This window comes from Pelmatolapia mariae, linkage group LG3_W (assembly GCF_036321145.2).
Source record: "Pelmatolapia mariae isolate MD_Pm_ZW linkage group LG3_W, Pm_UMD_F_2, whole genome shotgun sequence".
NCBI classification, from domain to species: Eukaryota; Metazoa; Chordata; class Actinopteri; order Cichliformes; family Cichlidae; genus Pelmatolapia; species Pelmatolapia mariae.
The window spans coordinates 81,870,355-81,889,463 of NC_086229.1; the positions used below are offsets into that span (position 1 = coordinate 81,870,355).

Consider the following 19,109-nt stretch of genomic DNA (forward strand, 5'->3'; position numbering starts at 1 on the left):
ACAGACAGAGCTACAAATATGGCTGCACACGAGGCAGAAAAGCAGAAATCATTCAGAAATCATCAGACTTAAATAAAAAAAAACAGACTCCTATTGGCACTGACAAAGGCAACCATTTTTCTTGTTAATCATTTCCTCCTTTTTGCTCTCCCCATTGCCTCCTGCTGTCTCACTTTTGTGCATTCAAAGTTCCCTCCCGCCGTGTCTGAGATCACTCACTCTGATGAAAAGAAAACAATTTGGGTGCTATGGAACTGCATATCGGGGAAATATTCGCCACCCAGCTATAATGATCCGCCTGGGCACGGCTGGACATGGACTTAGTCATCCAGCACAGACACGGGGACGCAGCTTGAGTCGATTCTGATTTGCATGAGCTGATAATAAAAGTCTAAAAATGGGGCGACACTGCTCCCAAAGATATCTATGTATAGAGTCTAACTGCCTCATTTACAGTTTAGTGGCAGAGCTTGAATGTAACTAATTCAACAGCCAGGGTCTTATTCAGAGGCTGCAGAAAGATCTAAGCGCTTTATATGCAGACCAACAAAGGACTGGGGTAGCAAAGCGAAAGTTATTCACGAGCATCTGTGATAAAATTCCTCCAAAACCAATGGAGGCCCATGCAATGACACAAGTGGAAGAAGCAAAAAAGAAAAGACGACAAACAGCAAAAGAATTTTTGATTAATTACAGCAGCTCTCGTAAGCCAAGTAACATAACAACATTTCTATTGTAGCAAAGTTGAAACTTTTCTCTTAAATTTATCATAACCCTGAATAATAAAACACCGAGCAAAGGCGCGCACAGCCATGATTGCACTTCAAACCGACAATACGGGAGCAATAAAAGCAGATTCAAAAGGTCTGACTTCTTACCGTTTCTTCCGTGCTGCTTCAGCGTGTTCGCTGAGAGGTGGATAGAGTTGCCTTGTCCTCCGGATTGTGGGAACTTCAGATCAGGCAAATTCCCATCTGTGCTCATTCTCGCTACCTCCAGCTCTGCACAAAACAGAACAAACCCAAGCAAGCAAACAACATTAAGCAATCAATGGAGGGCTACAGCAACCGCTTTGGACACTGGGGTCCTGTCTCTCAACTAAGAATTTAGCTAGAGTACATGAAAAGTATTTTGCAGACTGGCTGAGTCTGACTCACTTCTTTTAGAACATTAATAAAAAAATCTCAGAGTTATAGCCTTGACAGAGAGCTGGATGTTCTTTTCCCCAATTCAAACCAAGCTGACTTTACTTATTTTTTTGACTTTTCTATGACTTCCATGACTGGTTTGAAAAACGGCTCCTGGGAAGAACAACAACAAGCAACTGACTGAATCATTGTATCAAATTTTGTTTTTCCAAGCCCGTAAATAAGCATGCAGAGCAGTACCCAAAAGTTTGGGAACACCTTGAAAAGTCTTAATAAAATATGTACACGGTCAAACAATCACTGCTTTATGTCAATGGCACGTTGTATTATCTAATGCAAGTTTATCATTTTAATAGCTGACGTGAGCAGCTAAAGATGGCTAAAGAAGCAATAAACTTGGCTTGAGTTTGAAGCATCAGTCCCAGAAAAAGATAAACACCAGGGTTTGCTACTCCCTTCATGGATAGCTGTCTTTAAGTCTGACGTCATTTCCGGGCCCAACCTCAACCTCTGCTTCAGGTCCCAAAGTAAAATGTACAAGGCAGCATCACTGAGAGTCAATGACTAAATTATTTCATCTGTAATAAAATGATCAATGTGGCTGCTCTACCAGGTGTAACAATTAAGTTTAACATCCAGGCATCCATGAAAACAGAATGTATTAACTTTAACGGAGTTAGAAGTTAGCAGGAAGTTAGCTCGCTAGTTCCCACCTAAACATGACATAGCATAGTCTGACCGAGAGATTTCTGAAAAAATTAAAACGTACAGCTCTGCTTTCACTTCCAACATAATTGAAGACAGAAAAGTAAACAGTAATGACATTTGTAGGGTTACTGAAGTTGGACTAGCTGGTATAGAATGATGTGCTACGTGGTGGCTAGCTAAACAGCTATGGTTAGCATAACATAAACACAGTGAACAGAGTATACACTGCAGGAAATCATCACTTTTTCAGCAATTTTCCAAAAGAAAGTCATTTTTTAGAGCTGCATTTTGACACTATTATTAGCTGACGCTCCGGAAACTCAACTAGAAAGATCTATTGCTTCTTTAATCAGCACCAAAGTTTCAAACTATTCTAATATAACAAAGTTTCCTCTGATGATCAATCAAGCTTTTCACATGATAAGCTCGGATTAGGTAATAACATGTCCCATTTGTGATGGTAACAGATATTACATTAAAAATCATAAGTCATCCAAATCCATTCATTACTGGTCGTTTAGAACTTCTCTCATCAGTTTTTATGCTTCATGGGTACATGAAAAAAGCTGTTTGTTTTTTCAAAAGCCAGAATTTTAGAGTGGTAGAGTAATTATGCTTTGTATATTACTGTACCTACACCAAGCAACAACACAAGCCTGGGTAAGAAATTTGTTATTGATTACAACTGATGGAATATTTAAACTGTAGTCAGAAAATCTTACAGCTAACAGCTAGAGTAGACGCTAGCAAACTGCAAAGAAATCTCCAATTGCTATATTGATTCCAAAAAGCATTCATCGTGTAGCAGCTGGTTTTATTAATCACTGCATCGCCAAAGAGCTCTAAATATAACACATCCTCTCTTGATTCACTCAGCATTGACAGAAGAAGTTATCTGTTGCAACTGTGTACAGTTTACACATGACAATGTTGTCTTTCCCCTAAACTGTAACAACAAAGGCTGTCTTTGCTTTAATAAAAAAAAAAAAGACACCTTCATTCTGAGGAATCTTTTTCTCTTGAAGAGCACAGAGAGTGAACGATGCAAGGAGAACATAAAGACCGACGGGACAAGACAAGCTCGCTTCTGCAGCAGTTCAACAGCTGTTGTGTCTGAAGCGAGCACCGAGCTCCTAATTTATGGTTCAAAGACTCTGGTGTCACGCAGCAGAGGAAAATGAGCTGCTGATAGGAGCCTGGCTAAAATAAAAATCTCATTCCATCAAAGTTATTACGGCATGATACAATTCAATTTAATAAAGCAGTCTAGTGTGCTCCTCTCTTAAGTACAGGTGACCTGTGTGAAGTCTAGGCATTCCTAAATGTCAAATTAACTCCCAGAGCGCTGAGATGAGTCTGCTGATTCACAGTTCGGTAGAAATACAGAAAAGAAGTTACACAAACGCACATTTCTAAATGTGCGGTGTGGATTAATAGAGGCTGTGGGTGTAAGTAAACAATGCTGACGTTTATGTAAGAGATTACAGTTTTAGCCACGATTGTGCAGCTCTTGTAAAGAAATGTCACTGCAAATGCGTAAAATCTGGTATAAGCTGAAGAAACAGTCACGGAAACGGCATTAATAGGTTATTTTGTAATCTAGACACCTACAGACTTCCATGAGATGGAAAAACAATGGGACAGTCAAACAAGCAGTGACCAGCTTACAGTTAAAACAGAAACCGCAGGAAAACAGCAAATGAAAAGCTGTAAGACCCTACGTCTCCTTCTTAATCCTTATAAAAACACTGGCAGTCACCAGAGCCACCCCTCAGCATCCTTGTAGATGCACCTGTGGTATAAACGTCAAAATCTTAGGTGTTTTTCAGAAAAGTTGACCTCTGACCTTGAGGTCAAGGTCACCAGGATTCAATTTGAAAATCCTAAGTGACCTCATTTTTGAGTTATCGCATTCACAAGAGTTGCCTTGACCTCTGACCTCTCATGTAAAGCACAAACTGTGGATAAAAGATGGCTAATGAGGTGAATTCTTTCTAACGGCCAGCAGGGGGCGGCTACTCTGGTTTCAAAAAGTATGTCCAAATGCACAGAAGTGTGTAAAAAATATAATCTTAGGAAACATTTCTTTTTCGCTGAGAGTCTTTTTTGCTTTTTTAATTAAAGTATAATGTTTATTTTGTAAATTGTAGTCCAATTTAAACTGAAAATGGATAGAAAAAAAGAGACACTTTTAGGCTGTGTCTACTTTGATTGACAAAGTGCTACCACATGAGTGTGCAATGGTAATTGGATTGGTGCTCAAATAGGACTTTTTTAAGCTGTACTACAGACACTTTCATCCAGCCCTTTATCAGGGGGAATCACTTTGCCATGCGAACGGTAAACGGACCGGTGCTTATACAGCGCCTTTCTACTCATTTCAGCACTCAAATTGCCTTCCACTACAATTCACCCATTCACACATGCATTCATACTTTTATCTACTTCGGAGTGCTTTCTTACCTTCACACACACACAAACACTCACACTCTGATGGATGCTTCAAGGGCAACTTGAGGTTCGGTATCTTGCCCAAGGGTACTCCAGCATGCGGACCTTCCAATTAGTAGACAGCCCGCTCTACCTCCTGAGCCTCAGCCGGCAGTCAGACACTCACCTAACCAGTGATGTTTGGCTCAAAGACAAAAAGATGGCGGTTGCCAGCTTGGTACTGATTTCTTTGACTTACATGTCTCTGCTACGTTTTTTTATGCTTTCTAATGATGGCGACATAATCAGTTTGAGGAATAAGTTCTGAAAAATAGTAACAATCACGTCTTTTTTTTCCTAGCCTTTATTGATAGGATAGTCAGGAGAACAGTAACGCAGGGGGCGAGTGGGAGAATGACACGCAGATAATGACCCGAACCCAGGCCTCTGCAACAGCCTTTCCACTTACAGGTCGCCTTCTCGAGTAAGTGAGCCACACCAGATCACCCAAAACACCTTTTGAATGAGGTGACTGCCGGCTACGATCAGTCCAGACATCCGCTGCCAGCTAAATGCCACTCAGTTATAATGCGACTCGCCAGGAGTGGCAGCCTATCCAGAGTTCTACTTGAACTAGCAGGCAGATTAGTCTGTAGTGGAGAATCTCAACTTGAAACAAAAATTGATTCAGTGTAAGAAAAAGAAACTTAATTAAGGCCGATAAGGCATTCAGCTGATGATCTCACGTCAGCGGACTGTGACACCTCTGACTTTGATAAAGGTTACAGCCAACAGGAAGCTACGAAGAGGCCACATTTAATCCTGCCTTTGGATCTGTTCTCATACCAGGGTTTCCCATAAAAAAAAATCTTTTGTATTAGCATTCTCCTGTGCTTTTGTAAAGGCCAGGGGGTTTTGATACATTCCTATTCAACTTAGCTAAGACAATACCCCAGATAGCTTACCGTTCCCTGGATTCCAAGAGGCTGCCTTCTGAATAAAGGAAGCATTTTTCCGTCTCCCTCCCTCTCTCCCTCTCCCCCTTGCTGTCTTTCTTTTCCCCTGTGCGGTTGTGTAAAAGAGCTTACGACGGGCTTTAGGGAATTTCTTTGATGCCATAGGAGTTGTTGGACCCCGAAGGCTATACCTTCAAAGCTGGTTTAAATAACACGCTAATCGGCAGAAATCTGTTCACAAGATTATCATGCAGAGAGCGGAGCGCGCGCTCTCTCGCAGACAAAAGCTCGAGACGAGCACACGCAGCGTGACGCGTAAACACAAACACAGACACAATGACTGCGGAAATATCCTTCTTTGAAAGCGCACAGAATAGATCTCATTATCAGCTTGAGCCTAAAATTGGAGCAAGGCTTTTTAAAAAGGGTTCGAGATTCACTTTAAAGCGAGAGAACCAGCTCGCCCTGACGCTGAAAGGACGTCTCCAGGTGTCTTAAGTACAGTACGCCTGCTCACACACACACACTCTTAATGTCACATGCAAGGCAAAGTGAGGGATAAGTAATTAGCTGCTGTAGTGATTACAAATGTTTGGAAGGGCCCCCTCGTCCTCATTTAACTACCCTGCATGGCATGAGGGATTGCAGGAGCAGACTGGCTGGGTAAAAAGAAAAAAAAAAAAGCCCAGCAAACAGAGAGATAAGGCCCAGTAAACATGTCACCAGCACATAATTAACCAGACTACCACAGTGTGCTATAAAATCTCACTCGAGTTTTGCAGGCATCGTTTCATCCCCCCTTCTCCAAACGAGCCCAGAATCTCCTTAATACCCAGATGAATTGTGTGCCAGATACAATAAAACCCATTTTATTAATTCTCCTTACGCTCGCTTCCTTTTAAGCCAGCAGACCTATATTTTTAGGTTGCCATGGCAGCAGGAACTTTGGGGGGGGGATGGGATAAAAATCCAATGTCTTCAGAGAAGAGGGCGATACATCATGGCATTATTTTTGCCCCGCTAGCTCCAATTATTTAATTTTTACACGGTTCTCGATGTAAGCTGCAAAAAAAAGAAAGTCCCAGCGACGGATGCATCCAGTTTGGAATTACCCCACCAGGGACAACCGTAATGACACAACTTCTATTATCTGAGCTCGCTTGGTATTTATACACTGAATAATGAGCACCGATCCCTGATCTGCAGCACCAGTGGTTAATTCCTGCTAATAACTGACACGAATATAAACACAATCATTAGAGATAATTGTCAGTTTACAGCCGGCTGCCATCAGCTATAAGCAGCCCTGCCAGATTTCACCTCCTGCAAGACAGAGAGCATTACTCCAGTGACCTTCACACTTGATCCAACGCCTCAAAAGCTCCGCTGTCAGCGTGAGGGGATCAATAGCTGCGTGGTGAACTTCGTGTGCCTGTGCAACAAGCAAGACCTGCCAAGGCTCTTTAGGCACGTGAGAGAAAAATACTGGGAAAAACAAACGATATCAAATAAAAATGCAACGACAGAAACGAACGCTCGGCTCTTTAAACTCATCTTATGATTGTCTGTCATAATTGGAAAATGCAGTGTCTTCCAGATGAGCTAATAATCTGTTTCCCAGCAGCTTGAGAACATAATTCTATCCAAGCTGGTTCACTCAAACAAACAAAGACCGCCAAATTAAATGTAATGTGCTCGCTGGCATTCAATTTCACATCCATCCACTCATCCATATATCCATCCACTAATTTATCCATCTATCCATCCATCCATCCACTCATCCATATATCCACTGTATCTTCTGTTGACCCGGCTGTGCATGTTCCCTGTTAAAATTTGCTTATTGCTTTCCAACCAATTGTTCTACCTGAACTAGAGAAGCTTGTGTTAACTGCTAAACCATGTGGTTCTCCGAATGATGTCGTTCATCCCCGTTTTCTGAAAGAGGTGTTTCCTACTGTTGGACCACATATTCTGAACATAATCAATACCAGCCTCTTGTCAGGTCAAGTACCAAGTGAGTTTAAGCATGCAGTTATTCATCCCTTACTTAAGAAGCCAGGCTCAGATATTTCAGTAATGTCAAATTTTAGACCCATCTCTAAACTTCCTTTTCTGAGTAAGATCTTGGAAAAGGTTGTTCACACTCAGCTGATGGATTATCTAAACAACTTTCAAATGTTTGAAGTTTTTCAGTCCGGCTTTAGGCCGTTTCATAGCACAGAGACAGCTCTCATAAAGGTTATGAATGATATTCTGGTAGCGACAGACTGTGGTAAACATGTAGTGCTTATACTACTAGATATGACTGCTGCATTTGACACAGTGGATCACGACCTGCTGATCTCTCGATTACAGCATTGTGTGGGCATTTCTGGCTTGGCACTCCTGTGAATAAAATCATATCTCTCAAACAGGAGCTTCTGTGTTAAGTTGGGCTCATCATCGTCCTCTGTGGCCCCTCTGTCATGGGGTGTACCACAGGGATCTATTCTTGGGCCATTACTGTTTTCGTTGTATCTCCTGCCACTGGGTGCGATCTTTCGTAAACACAATGTTTCATTTCATCTATATGCTGATGATTGCCAGCTCTATTTTCCTTTCAGTCATTCTGATAGCTCCCCAATTAGACTCCTGCTTGATTGCCTTAGTGATGTTAAGTCATGGATGGCTCAAAACTTTTTAAATTTTAATGAACGTAAAACGGAAGCAATTGTGTTTGGCCCGAATCGTTCCTCTGATATCCCTGATGTTGACCTTGCTGCTCTGACCCCTCACCTGAAGAGCTCGATTACCAATCTTGGGTTAAAAATCGACTCTGCACTTACCTTTGATGGCCACGTGAATGGGGTGGTGAAATCGTCATTCTATCACCTCAGGCGTCTGTCGAAGGTTAAACCTTTTCTTTCAAGGCGTGACTTGGAGACTGTCATCCACACTTTTATAACCTCACGCTTGGATTATTGTAACTCCCTTTTAATAGGGGTTGGACTGGGCACTCTGACACGCCTGCAACTAGTACAGAATGCTGCGGCACGGTTTTTATCTGGTAAAAGGAAATTTGAGCACATTACTCCGGTCCTGGCCTCCCTGCACTGGCTTCCAATTGAATTTAGGATTCATTTTAAAGTTCTTTTATTGGTTTTTAAATCTTTAAATGGTCTGGCACCTGCATATATGTCTGATTTGCTGAAGCCCTATGGCCCCACTCGTTCGCTCCGGTCGGCTGAGCAGCTGTTGCTCTCAGTCCCCAAATCAGGGCTGAAACTGAGAGGAGACCGAGCGTTCTCTATTGTGGCTCCTAAGCTTTGGAATAATCTTCCTCTTCACATTAGGCGATCGACATCAGTGATGGTTTTTAAATCCAGATTGAAAACGCATTTTTATTCACTGGCTTTTGACTCAGTGGTTGACTGACTTGTATTTACTTATATTTTATTGTTTTCGCTATGTTTATTATTTTATCGTATTTATTATTCTTATGGCATCTATTATGTTTCTATTGTTCAGCACTTTGGTCAGCCTTATGTGTTTTTAAAGTGCTATATAAAAAAACAATGATGATGATGATGATGATGATGATATCCATCCACTAATTTATCCATCTATCCATCCATCCATTTATCATCCACTCATCCATCCATCCATCCACTAATACAGCCATCCACCCACTAATTCATCCATCCATACATACATCCAACCATCTATCCAACCAATCCAACCATCTATCCACTCAGCCATCCATCTATCATCCATCCATCCGCTCATCCATGTAACGATCTATCCATCCATCCAGTCATCCATATATCCACTCATCCATCCACTCATTCAGCCATCCACCCATCCATACATCCAACCATCTATCCATCATCATCCACTAATTCATCCATCTATCCAACCAATCCATCCATCCATCATCCACTCATCCATCCATCCACTAATACAGCCATCCACCCACTAATTCATCCATCTAACCAACCAATCCATCCACTCAACCATCCATCCATCCCTCCACTCATTCATCCATCCACCCATCCATACATCCAACCATCTATCCATCATCATCCACTAATTCATCCATCTATCCAACCAATCCATCCATCCATCCATCCATCCATCCACTCATCCATCCATCCACTAATACAGCCATCCACCCACTAATTCATCCATCTAACCAACCAATCCATCCACTCAACCATCCATCCATCCCTCCACTCATTCATCCATCCATCCATCTATCCACCCACTCATCCATCTATCCACTCATCCATCTATCCACTAATACAGCCATCCACCCACTAATTCATCCATCTATCCAACCCATCCATCCATCCATACATCCAACCATCTATCCATCATCATCCACTAATTCATCCAGCTATCCAACCAATCCATCCATCCACATCCACTCATTCATCCATTCACCCACTCATCCATCAATCCATTCATCCATCCACCCTAAAAAAAGAAAGCAAAGAGAAATCCATCCGTGAGGTTTTCCCTCATTCAAACATTTAGATAACTTCAAATAATTAATGTGTATTTTTAATTTGGTAAACAACCTTTTTTGTTTAATGACTACAGCCACTATATTAAACACATTGCCACACATAATATATTGCTTAATGATCATTAGAAAAGGAGGCGATAAAATGGTAAATGAAACTCGATGGGTGTCACGTATACTTTCAAAGGAATACATTAGTCAGTGTGTTGTAAACTGGCACTCTCTTTCTTACAAATCATCTGGTTTTGCATACATGTACGTGTTTTATTTTGCTTCTTTTTTTTTTTACATGACAACATGCAAACTGCAAGCGTGGCTGTGCATACTTACGGATGTTGTCGGTGTTCTCTTGCACGATGTCCGTCTTGAGCAAGTTATCAGCCAGGACGAAGGCCCCCTGCTCGACCGTGTCCAGCAGCATGGTGGCGGCCCTCAGCTGCTCGCCTGTGCTCAGCTCCCTCCAAGCCGCCTGGGCCTGCGGCTGTAGCAAATTGTTGACGGTCTCCACCATGGCCTAGGGAGTTCAAATCATTGATTTAGTGAGAGGAAGCTAAGCTGGCCTGGGACTGCGGCAGCTTGACGTGGCGATGTGGTAAATGGTTTGAGTGAAGGAAGATCAAAGGGAGCTGAGCACTGAGAAACAAATCGCACAATCCTGTGGGACTGTGCGAGGAAGAAGCGTGGAGAGTTTCTTTTTTCACCCCTTTCTCTTTTTCATTTTAGCTTAAATTTCATAATAATTTTTATATTGAGCAATTTCACGAGTCTATTTCCCATTCACTTAAAAGTTATGCTTTTAGACATGGATCATCGACCTGCAGCAGCGACACCTGAATCTGTAATGACAATGGATGTTGCTCTCTTGTGTTTTTGCTGCTGTTTGCTTTTATCTACAGGGACAAAAAAAATAATCATGTAAATGAATCAGAGTCAGTGCTTACAAGTCCAGAGACCAATTCTTACATGACTTGAGGCAAGGGTCTTTAATTGGTGTGATAAATGTTCTTCCATGCAGACAATCCCAATGCACAAACGCACTACAAAATAAATGGATAAATAAATTTTATAAAAATTAATAATTATAACACAACAATTTTCAAGGGATGTAAAAGATCTTTGCTAGCAGCAGCAGCTATCTGCAGCCATTCGAATCGGATCTTCTCTGCATATTAATGCCGTCGAAGGACTAATATGCCGTCTTTAATCTCCCCGCAACAATGCCGGAGCGGGTAAGCAAGGAGGAAACAAGAACATCCTCCAGACAAGATGAAAAATTAAGAGCCATTAAAGATTTAAAAATGCCAATGGCGAGATCTATGAATGGAATACTAATTGGTCAAGCAAGGCAATTCATTCCTGGTACCAGTGCTCCGAAAGAGCTAAAAGAGCCTGACCGCCGCTGGGACAAAAAAAAGAAGCTATTTCTAAGCCATTACAGTGCAGTAGGTGGCTAATAATGCTAGTAATAGTCGCTTTTCCGGCTTCATCATGAAAATCACAGATTTAATTCAGATCTTTAAAAAAAAGGTCAAATTTGGATTCCCTCTTTACGCTTCTTTAAAAGCAATTGTGACATCCCGAAAGTGGAAGTGAAGGTGCACGTGAACGTTGGTAATGCCACACCACAGAACGCCCTCTGTGAACCTCGCTTTTATCGTCTTTTTTGATCAATGGATTTATGAAGGGGAATAAGAGCTTTAGTACGACTCCACAACAGCATGGGGATAAAGCTAAAGGCGATAAGAGGAGCCATGTGCTCGAGTGTATTAAAAGGATTCCTCATAAAAAAGGGGGGTGGGGGTGGGGGTTACAGTCACGTGGAATTAATCTAATAGCTCCCCCAGCCTCGGATACTTTATAATTTTAACTTTATGTTTGTCTCCAGCCACCGTGATGGCAAGAGGAGTCAGAGCACTGATTGGGAATTTCAAATAGCACCAGCTGGCTGTTCCCCATCCAAAACATACCCTGTACACATTAATCCGCCCACACACAGTCACAGACACACACAGCACTCAGAGGCTGACGCAAGAGAGAGCACACACCTCTGCACCTGTTAGTATACAGGAACATACACAAAGTCAGTGGCAGGCACATACGCCGACTGCAAGCCGTGCCGGGTAATACAGCCACAGGCACACACACATGCACAAGCAGTGCACCAACTTTGATGTAATTATTCATTATCTGCAGCCAATCTCCAATCACACCTTCTGACATTCAGCTAGAGGCAAAGGTTGATTCACTCTCAATTAAGGAGCTCTCTTTCTTCAGGCACTGACATTTTTTTTCCCCCTTCTTTGTTCCCTCCTGCAAGATTTTCTTTCAGCACTTCTTAAAACACTGAAATAATGGTTCTTCGGGGGGGAACGATTGATGGACTCGCAGACGAGGTCGTCTCGCTTTTTTTTCCTTTTTTTCCTCCACATGCACAATAGATGCAAAAGGAGAACAAGACCAGTCCAATCCTGGGGCTGGAGGGATGGGTCAGAAAACGTGACGTCCGAAATTAATATTGGAATAAAGGATCAGCTCTCATACTGGTCCTTCAGGCATTTATTAGATCAGCTAAAAGAAAAGCAATAAAGCTGACACTGATGCACGCCGCGTCATTTGGATGCAACAGATTAACCAAACCACTGTCACACAAATTACTCATTACTGTTATTAATATGTATAGAGCATGCAAATCTTTACCTCATTTAAACCAGAGAATGATATTATGACACAAACACTATAAGATATTGTCACTGTGTTGGATTGACAGTATATGCTAGACCTGATAAGACCTGAAATTGAGCATGCGGTTCCAATATGCCATTACATTGTAATGCAAAAATGTATTCTTCAGTGTTTATAATAACCGGCAGCCGGGCTGGTTTATGATGAAGAAGCTACAGACGAATTGTGTTGGAAGAAAAATCCAAGGCAAACTTTATCCTTCTGCACTGAAACTCCCATTATCATAATACTTTTTGTGCTCATTTCAGGTCTGTGTTTTGTAAAATAATTTGCAACAATTTTGACGGCCGAAATAATTTCAGATAAAGGTCACAGCGAAGGAAAAATAGCTTCTGTGCCAATACACTGTGTCACCCCGTGTTCATCTATTCGTACACTGCAGCAATGAATAAACACTTTATTTTAGGGCCTTAAACAATCTACAATTTAAAGGCTGAACATGTTGCCGAAATGTCAAATATTTAGTCAAGCAGTATATGGATATACTTTTATTAGATTTCTTGTAGGTAAAGTCATGTGATTGTATGCACTCCTGTGAAAAAATAAGTACATCCTTGTAACCAAGTGCTGCTAATCAAATGTACTTAATTAGCAGATCGTCTGGTTTGAGCATTCAGCTGTGTATTAACACAATGACACAATCTTCCCAGAAGTGGACATCTGCAATGCAAGGCTAAGGGAAACTCTAGAAAACCCCAAGAGCAACATGTCAGACTCTTCAGGGCTCAGTTAGCATGTTAAAGTTCAAGTTCATGGCAGCCAGGTTTGGTTGGGAGGGTTAAACAACATGGCAGCATGGCTTAGCTTTGCAAAGCTGCGTCTGAACAAACAAAAAGACTTCTGTAACTTTGGGCAGATGAGACCTAATTGGAGGTGTTTGACCATAATGTAGAGCAGCGGTCCCCGACCTTTTTTGCGCCACGGACCGGTTTATGCCCGACAATATTTTCACGGACCGGCCTTTAAGGTGTTGCAGATAAATACAACAAAATTAAACCAGTACCTGTAACAAAAAAAGATTTATTCATAACACACGGGAAAAGACCCAGGGAAACCGAGTTAACGATAAAAATGATTTTAAAAAAATAACGCTAAAAACCGATAAAACCCCTGAAAACCATGAATTTCAAACCCGAGACTGAACTCTTCCGGCCCAGTACCAAACGACTCACGGTACCGGTCCGTGGCCCGGGGGTTGGGGACTGCTGATGTAGAGCACCACGTTTGAGAACACTAAACATGGCGTATCAGCACAAACGCCTAAATCAACCTGAATCATAGTGGTGGTGGAAGGATGACGACTTGTGCTTGTTCAATGGCCTCAGGGTCTGGGCACCTTGCAGTCATTGAGCGATGGTGACCTCCTCTGTGTATCAAAGTATTCTAGATTCAAATATGAGACCATATGAGGCTAAAACAAAAGGACAATGATCCCAAACACAGCAACAAATCTACAACAGAACCACTGAAAACAAAGAGAATCAAGGTGCCACAATGGCCCAAAGTCCAACCTTCAACCTGAGTACATTAAGGAAATATTGCACATGTTTAAATAATGGACTTTAGAGATGCTGGCAGCAAATCTGGTTTCCCTTTGGAGAAATCCAGGGTAGTCATGATTTCCTGTTTCAATATTTGTGAGATGTTTGGGTAAATGGTTACTTTGGTTAGCTTCAAATTTCCAGTATAGTCAGGAAAAGGACACCAAGCTCTTAACCTAATATTCCAAACTGTTTATGTCTAATGTTCAACTGTTTTTAATACGCGCTATTTTGTGAGGCAATCCATTGTGAATACTCAGTGGTGACACAGTGTTCTTTATTTACGAAAGCTAGTGGCATCTTTACCCGTCTTCCCATTAGATCAAGCTGTCACATTTTACTTTTTCTCCAAGATCTTTCACCCATAGGCAAATCTCTAGTCTGCAATATGTCGCCATGGATTTATCAAAAAGCAAAGTTTCTTGGCACAGGCAGTAGGTTAAAGAGATTTGCTTTGAAAAATGAATGAATAACAATAATAACATTAATTAAATAAAGTAAAAGTGGAAAAAATGCACTTAAATGAAAATACTAACAGTCATTAAGTCAGCTTCCCCTTTTCCAGTGAAGACCCTGGCCATTTGCTCACGTTGAAAGTTGTCATTTTGCAGTCCACAGCTGACCTATGTTTGAACTCTTAAATTAAATCCACCCACATGTTAAACCATTGTTGAACCCCAGAATTAATGGAAAAGACAACAAACCAAAGAAAAAATGATCAAAGCTCTTTCACTGGACCTAAAAGGTTAATGGCTGTGTTTAGCACAAATAAACACATCCAAAAAATCTTTTTATTAAACTGATGGACCTGAGGAACACGCTAGCCCTGCCAACATCGTCAGGCTACTAGACAGCTAAAATACCCAACAATTCCCAGGAGCTAACAAGTCCAAAGGCATGCTTGTTAGATTAATTGGTGATATCCGTATCCATCCATCCATGCAGCCATACAACAGGCAAGTATGGCTGCCAGTGAAAGTGGGCCTCTAGTGTTTATTGATCATGTGACTGCTGATAGAAGCAGCAGGATGAATTGTGAAGTTCTGAGAGCTATACTCTCTGCTTATATTCCCCCAAATGCTGCAAAACTTATAAGCAGCACTTCACAGGGCAACTAGATAATGACCAAAAGCACACTGCAAAAGCAACCCAAGAGTTTCTCAATGTAATGAAATAGCATATTTGAATAGACTTGAATAGACAAGTCGTTCACCTGATCCCAACCCAACAGATGTTTTTCAGCCACTGAAGCTAAAATTGAAAGCAGAGAGACTCTCAAACAAGCAGCAATTTAAGGCATCTGCAGAAATGGCCTAGCAGAGCATCTTGGTGGAGGAAATACAGGACTCGCAGGCTACAAAGGGCTTTCGTTGAAATATAAAAAACAATCCTCTTATTTAAAGTTATGTTAGTTTGTCCATTTTACCTTTGAGGTGGTGAAATTGGGAGAATATCTATAAAAATGGCTGTAATTCCTAAACAGTTAATGCAACACTTTTTTAAAGCCTTTGAATTAAAGCTGGAAACCTATACAATTTAATCATTTCTTGATTGGGGCTGAGAACACTGCACATTTGCAGTTAGAGAAATGCAGAAGGGGTGAGGGTGGGAGGTGGAACACCACTGTTATCATCGTAGTCTGTGCAGTTAAGTCCTACTGTGCATGTGTGGTGGTGGTTTGCTGCTATTTTACTGCTATTAGCACACTGCCACTCCATCTGTCAAATGTAGCATCTCACTCTGGTGCTGCAAACTCCCAAAGACTCCCCCCTTCTTTTTTTGGCTAGTTTATTTTTTTCTATGGTGAAATGTGAGCCAGCAGTTAAAAAGTATATTTCAGCTCCCAGTACATGAGGAAATGCTAATCGTTAGCTGGACTCACTGCTGGAATGTTCCACTTGGAACAAGCATGATGAAAAGCTGCAGTGCAGAGGCCATTTATACCAATGCAGAAGGAAGGAAGAAAGGGAGAGGTGGACATTAGCGCGCGCTTGGCAACAGCCCAAGCTAACCCGTAGTGTATGTGCCTCTATCTGTGCGCTGATTGATGAAATGAACTCTGGGTCTGGGAAATTGATTCTGGCTGTGGCTGATCTCCCCTCTTTTTCCTCTCTGACTGGCTAGCCTGGTTGGCTCTCCCTGTGCACTTAGCTCTCATCCCCTCATTTCTCCGCACTCCTCCCTTCCCGTTTGCCAGTTGGTTCCTCTCGCTTGTTTCCTCTCACTGACGTTGAAGGCTGATCTCAGAATGGTAGGGGGAAACAACATAAACAAGGTGGGATGCCTTGTTCTCTCTGTCATCTTCTATCTGACTTCTTGTCTCTGGGCTCAAATGAAGCTGTAGCATCATTTCTTGTCTGTTCTATATTAGCTGCTAGCCATATCATCCCTCTTCTTTGAGAATCTCTGAAACCTTCTGCTTTAATATTTTATCAAGCCTTCTTCAGTAAGTGGGTGGTTGTTTCTGTGTAGGTGAGTGTCTAAGGGATTACCTTTGTATTTCTGCCTTCTGTCTCAGGTTTCATCTCAGTACTGTCTTGATAGAAACCCTCTATTAACCTCAACAGCTGAAGAAAACAGTCCTTTCCTTAAGACTTACACTAAGAGATACAAAATGGATAGATGTTAATCAGTGATACAACAAGTGATGCTGTTATTTTCTTATTTGGCTGCATTTCAGTTAAAAGAAGATTGTTATGAGCATGCCCTAATGGAAAGCCTAAAACAGGGAGAACAGCAGCCCTAAACCCCGAGCAGGCTTCAGTGACATGACTCTAAATCCGAAATCACACGGCAAATTGGAGCTTAGTTGGAGGTGGGTTGCAAAGAGGCTTGCACAGGCAACTGTACAGCAACTGTATTCATGCTAAAACAACTCAGATAGCAAATCTAATGTGAGATTTTCTGATTTTCTTTTTTCTCATTACAGAAAAAAAATCATTGCTGCACAGATTCCTCCAAAAAGCCTTCTACTGAACAATACTGCGAAACATTTGTATTTGATTTGAACAAACCTGCAGTAGACGGCACTTTGGTCCACATGTTGCTTTGCCTTTTAATTTAAAGCAAGATACAGAAAACTGTATTCAAGACTAGACACTCTAAAACTATAATGAATTAATATAAAGTGTTTAAAGTGTTCAGATTTTCATTTTCAGGCCTTAAAAATTATAACGACTACCAAAGAACACCAGAATTTCAGTGTATGCACACATGTGTATGGATAACCCAGATATCATCTCAACACACACGCATACACGCACGCAAAAAATAACCACGGGACTTTCTCAATTATTACACAACACTGATCAGCAGAATTTTCCTCTCTGTGAGGAGAAAGCACTCATTATTCAGAGAGAGAGCTCTGCACTGCAGGCCAGATGTGGAGGCCTCTGTTTCCGAGGAAGTAGCAATATTCATCTTTCAACATTTTGTCATCTCGTTACATTTCCGAACAAGGACCCTCCCTGTGTTTCTGCCTGCTCTGAGGTCATCCTGCTTTGCGACACTCCCCCGCCCCCCTCGGTCATCTTTTCACACGACGCCGTCAGTTTAACTCGGGTCGGAGCGCAACATCCTCCCTGTATTGCGCAAATTCACACTCACTTGGCTCCTACTGAGGTATGAGACATTATTTGGGATATTTTCCCGTGCTGTACATCCCTCAACTCCCGCGCAGTCTGCTCGCTTTAAAACGAAATAAATAAAAAGGAAGAAAACCTTCAAAGCAACTGTGTTTGACATTAGAACAACATGGACGGATATAATCACAGTAATTGGACAACCATAACGTCTCTGCCCATAAACACGCCGCCATTAGTAATGACCAAAAAGGCAAGGGAGGCAGGGCGTCGTTTTTATACTGTTTATGCAGAATCAAAGGGCACAGCAGAGAAACATCCCTGCAGGGGAAATGCAGAACATAGTGCGTTGATCATTTTATGCTTTGTAGCTCTATCAAGGCCAAATTCTGTTCAGTGGGATTAAATTGGCTATGACATGTAGCAGATACGACTCTTTACAAACAAGCGGGAAAGATACAGAGCCACTCATAATTAATCATTGTTGTATCTGCACAAGCTCAGCTGAGGCAGGGAAATTGCCACAGGTTGAATTGGATATGAATATGCAACTGAAACGGCAACTATACAGTAGCTTCGCGCTGAAATTCTCTGACGAGCTGAAGAAGATAAAGACCTCGCGATGAGATGAATTAAAATGTCATTTACTTGTTTACCACTTAAACAAGATAGAAGCCCTCAATTAAGGAAATAATCACTCCTTATCTAATTTAGACATCAACCACAAGCCCTGCACTTTATTTTGGACTCTGCACCTCCTTCGACTCCGCCGCACCTGCACTCCCGCAGCCTGCCTTTTCCCACGGCGCTGTCACAGTCTGTTTTCGGCGCCACGCGTGCTCTCCGAGCAGAGGGACAGCAGAGGCAGGTGCAGCTCTCGTTTGCTTTGTATTCCTCTGCTAATCCCACTTATGTCAACCACCAGGGTCCTGTTGGAGAAAACATTGCCCAATTTCCCTAATCAGTGAAAGTCTCTCAAAGGCTGCCAGCGCGTGCAGTCAATGCCTGTGTTTACTTAAGGCCACAGATGTTGCTCCATTATTCCAGTTCGTCAAGTGAAAGCGCCTCACTGTTGTGTGAATTTGTCAACGTAGCACGGGAACGGAACAGAGGAGGAAGGTGCGCAGCTGGGCTGTGTGCACAGTCATGTATAGATTTACACTGTAAGGTGAAAACATGGGCCAAAAAAATCTTCGAGAGTATATAATGATGTCTGTGCGTGTTTTAAAGATTCTTGAGGCATGACTGTGTCTACACTGTAGAGCCACTGGGTAACTGTTGGCATGAAATATTGGGCCAACAGTCATGAACCCAATCATGGTGACGGTGGCATTGTTGGTTTTTAGCGGCACCACAGAGAGCATTAAACATGGATGCAGTCCAGGTCGGATAAATGAAGCCAATGGGGAAGTGCCATTCTGTTTGAAGGCCTACAGATGGTGATCGTCATGGTTACAAAAAGACTTCTGGTCCTATAGAAGTCTGTGGGAAAATAT

The 19,109-nt window shown here is 41.9% G+C and overlaps 1 protein-coding gene across 14 annotated transcripts in view; it reads right to left on the reverse strand.

The window, feature by feature from the left end:
* LOC134624900 (adhesion G protein-coupled receptor L3-like) overlaps nucleotides 1-19,109 on the reverse strand; it is a 265,399-nt gene that overhangs the window by 61,785 nt on the left and 184,505 nt on the right. For all 14 annotated transcript variants that reach the window (XM_063470031.1, XM_063470027.1, XM_063470024.1 and 11 more), the window contains 2 exons: nucleotides 10,080-10,263; nucleotides 879-1,001 (listed from right to left, as the gene is read on the reverse strand). In XM_063470031.1, coding sequence (XP_063326101.1) covers nucleotides 879-1,001; nucleotides 10,080-10,263 — 307 coding nt within the window. The remainder of the gene's footprint in view (nucleotides 1-878; nucleotides 1,002-10,079; nucleotides 10,264-19,109) is intronic.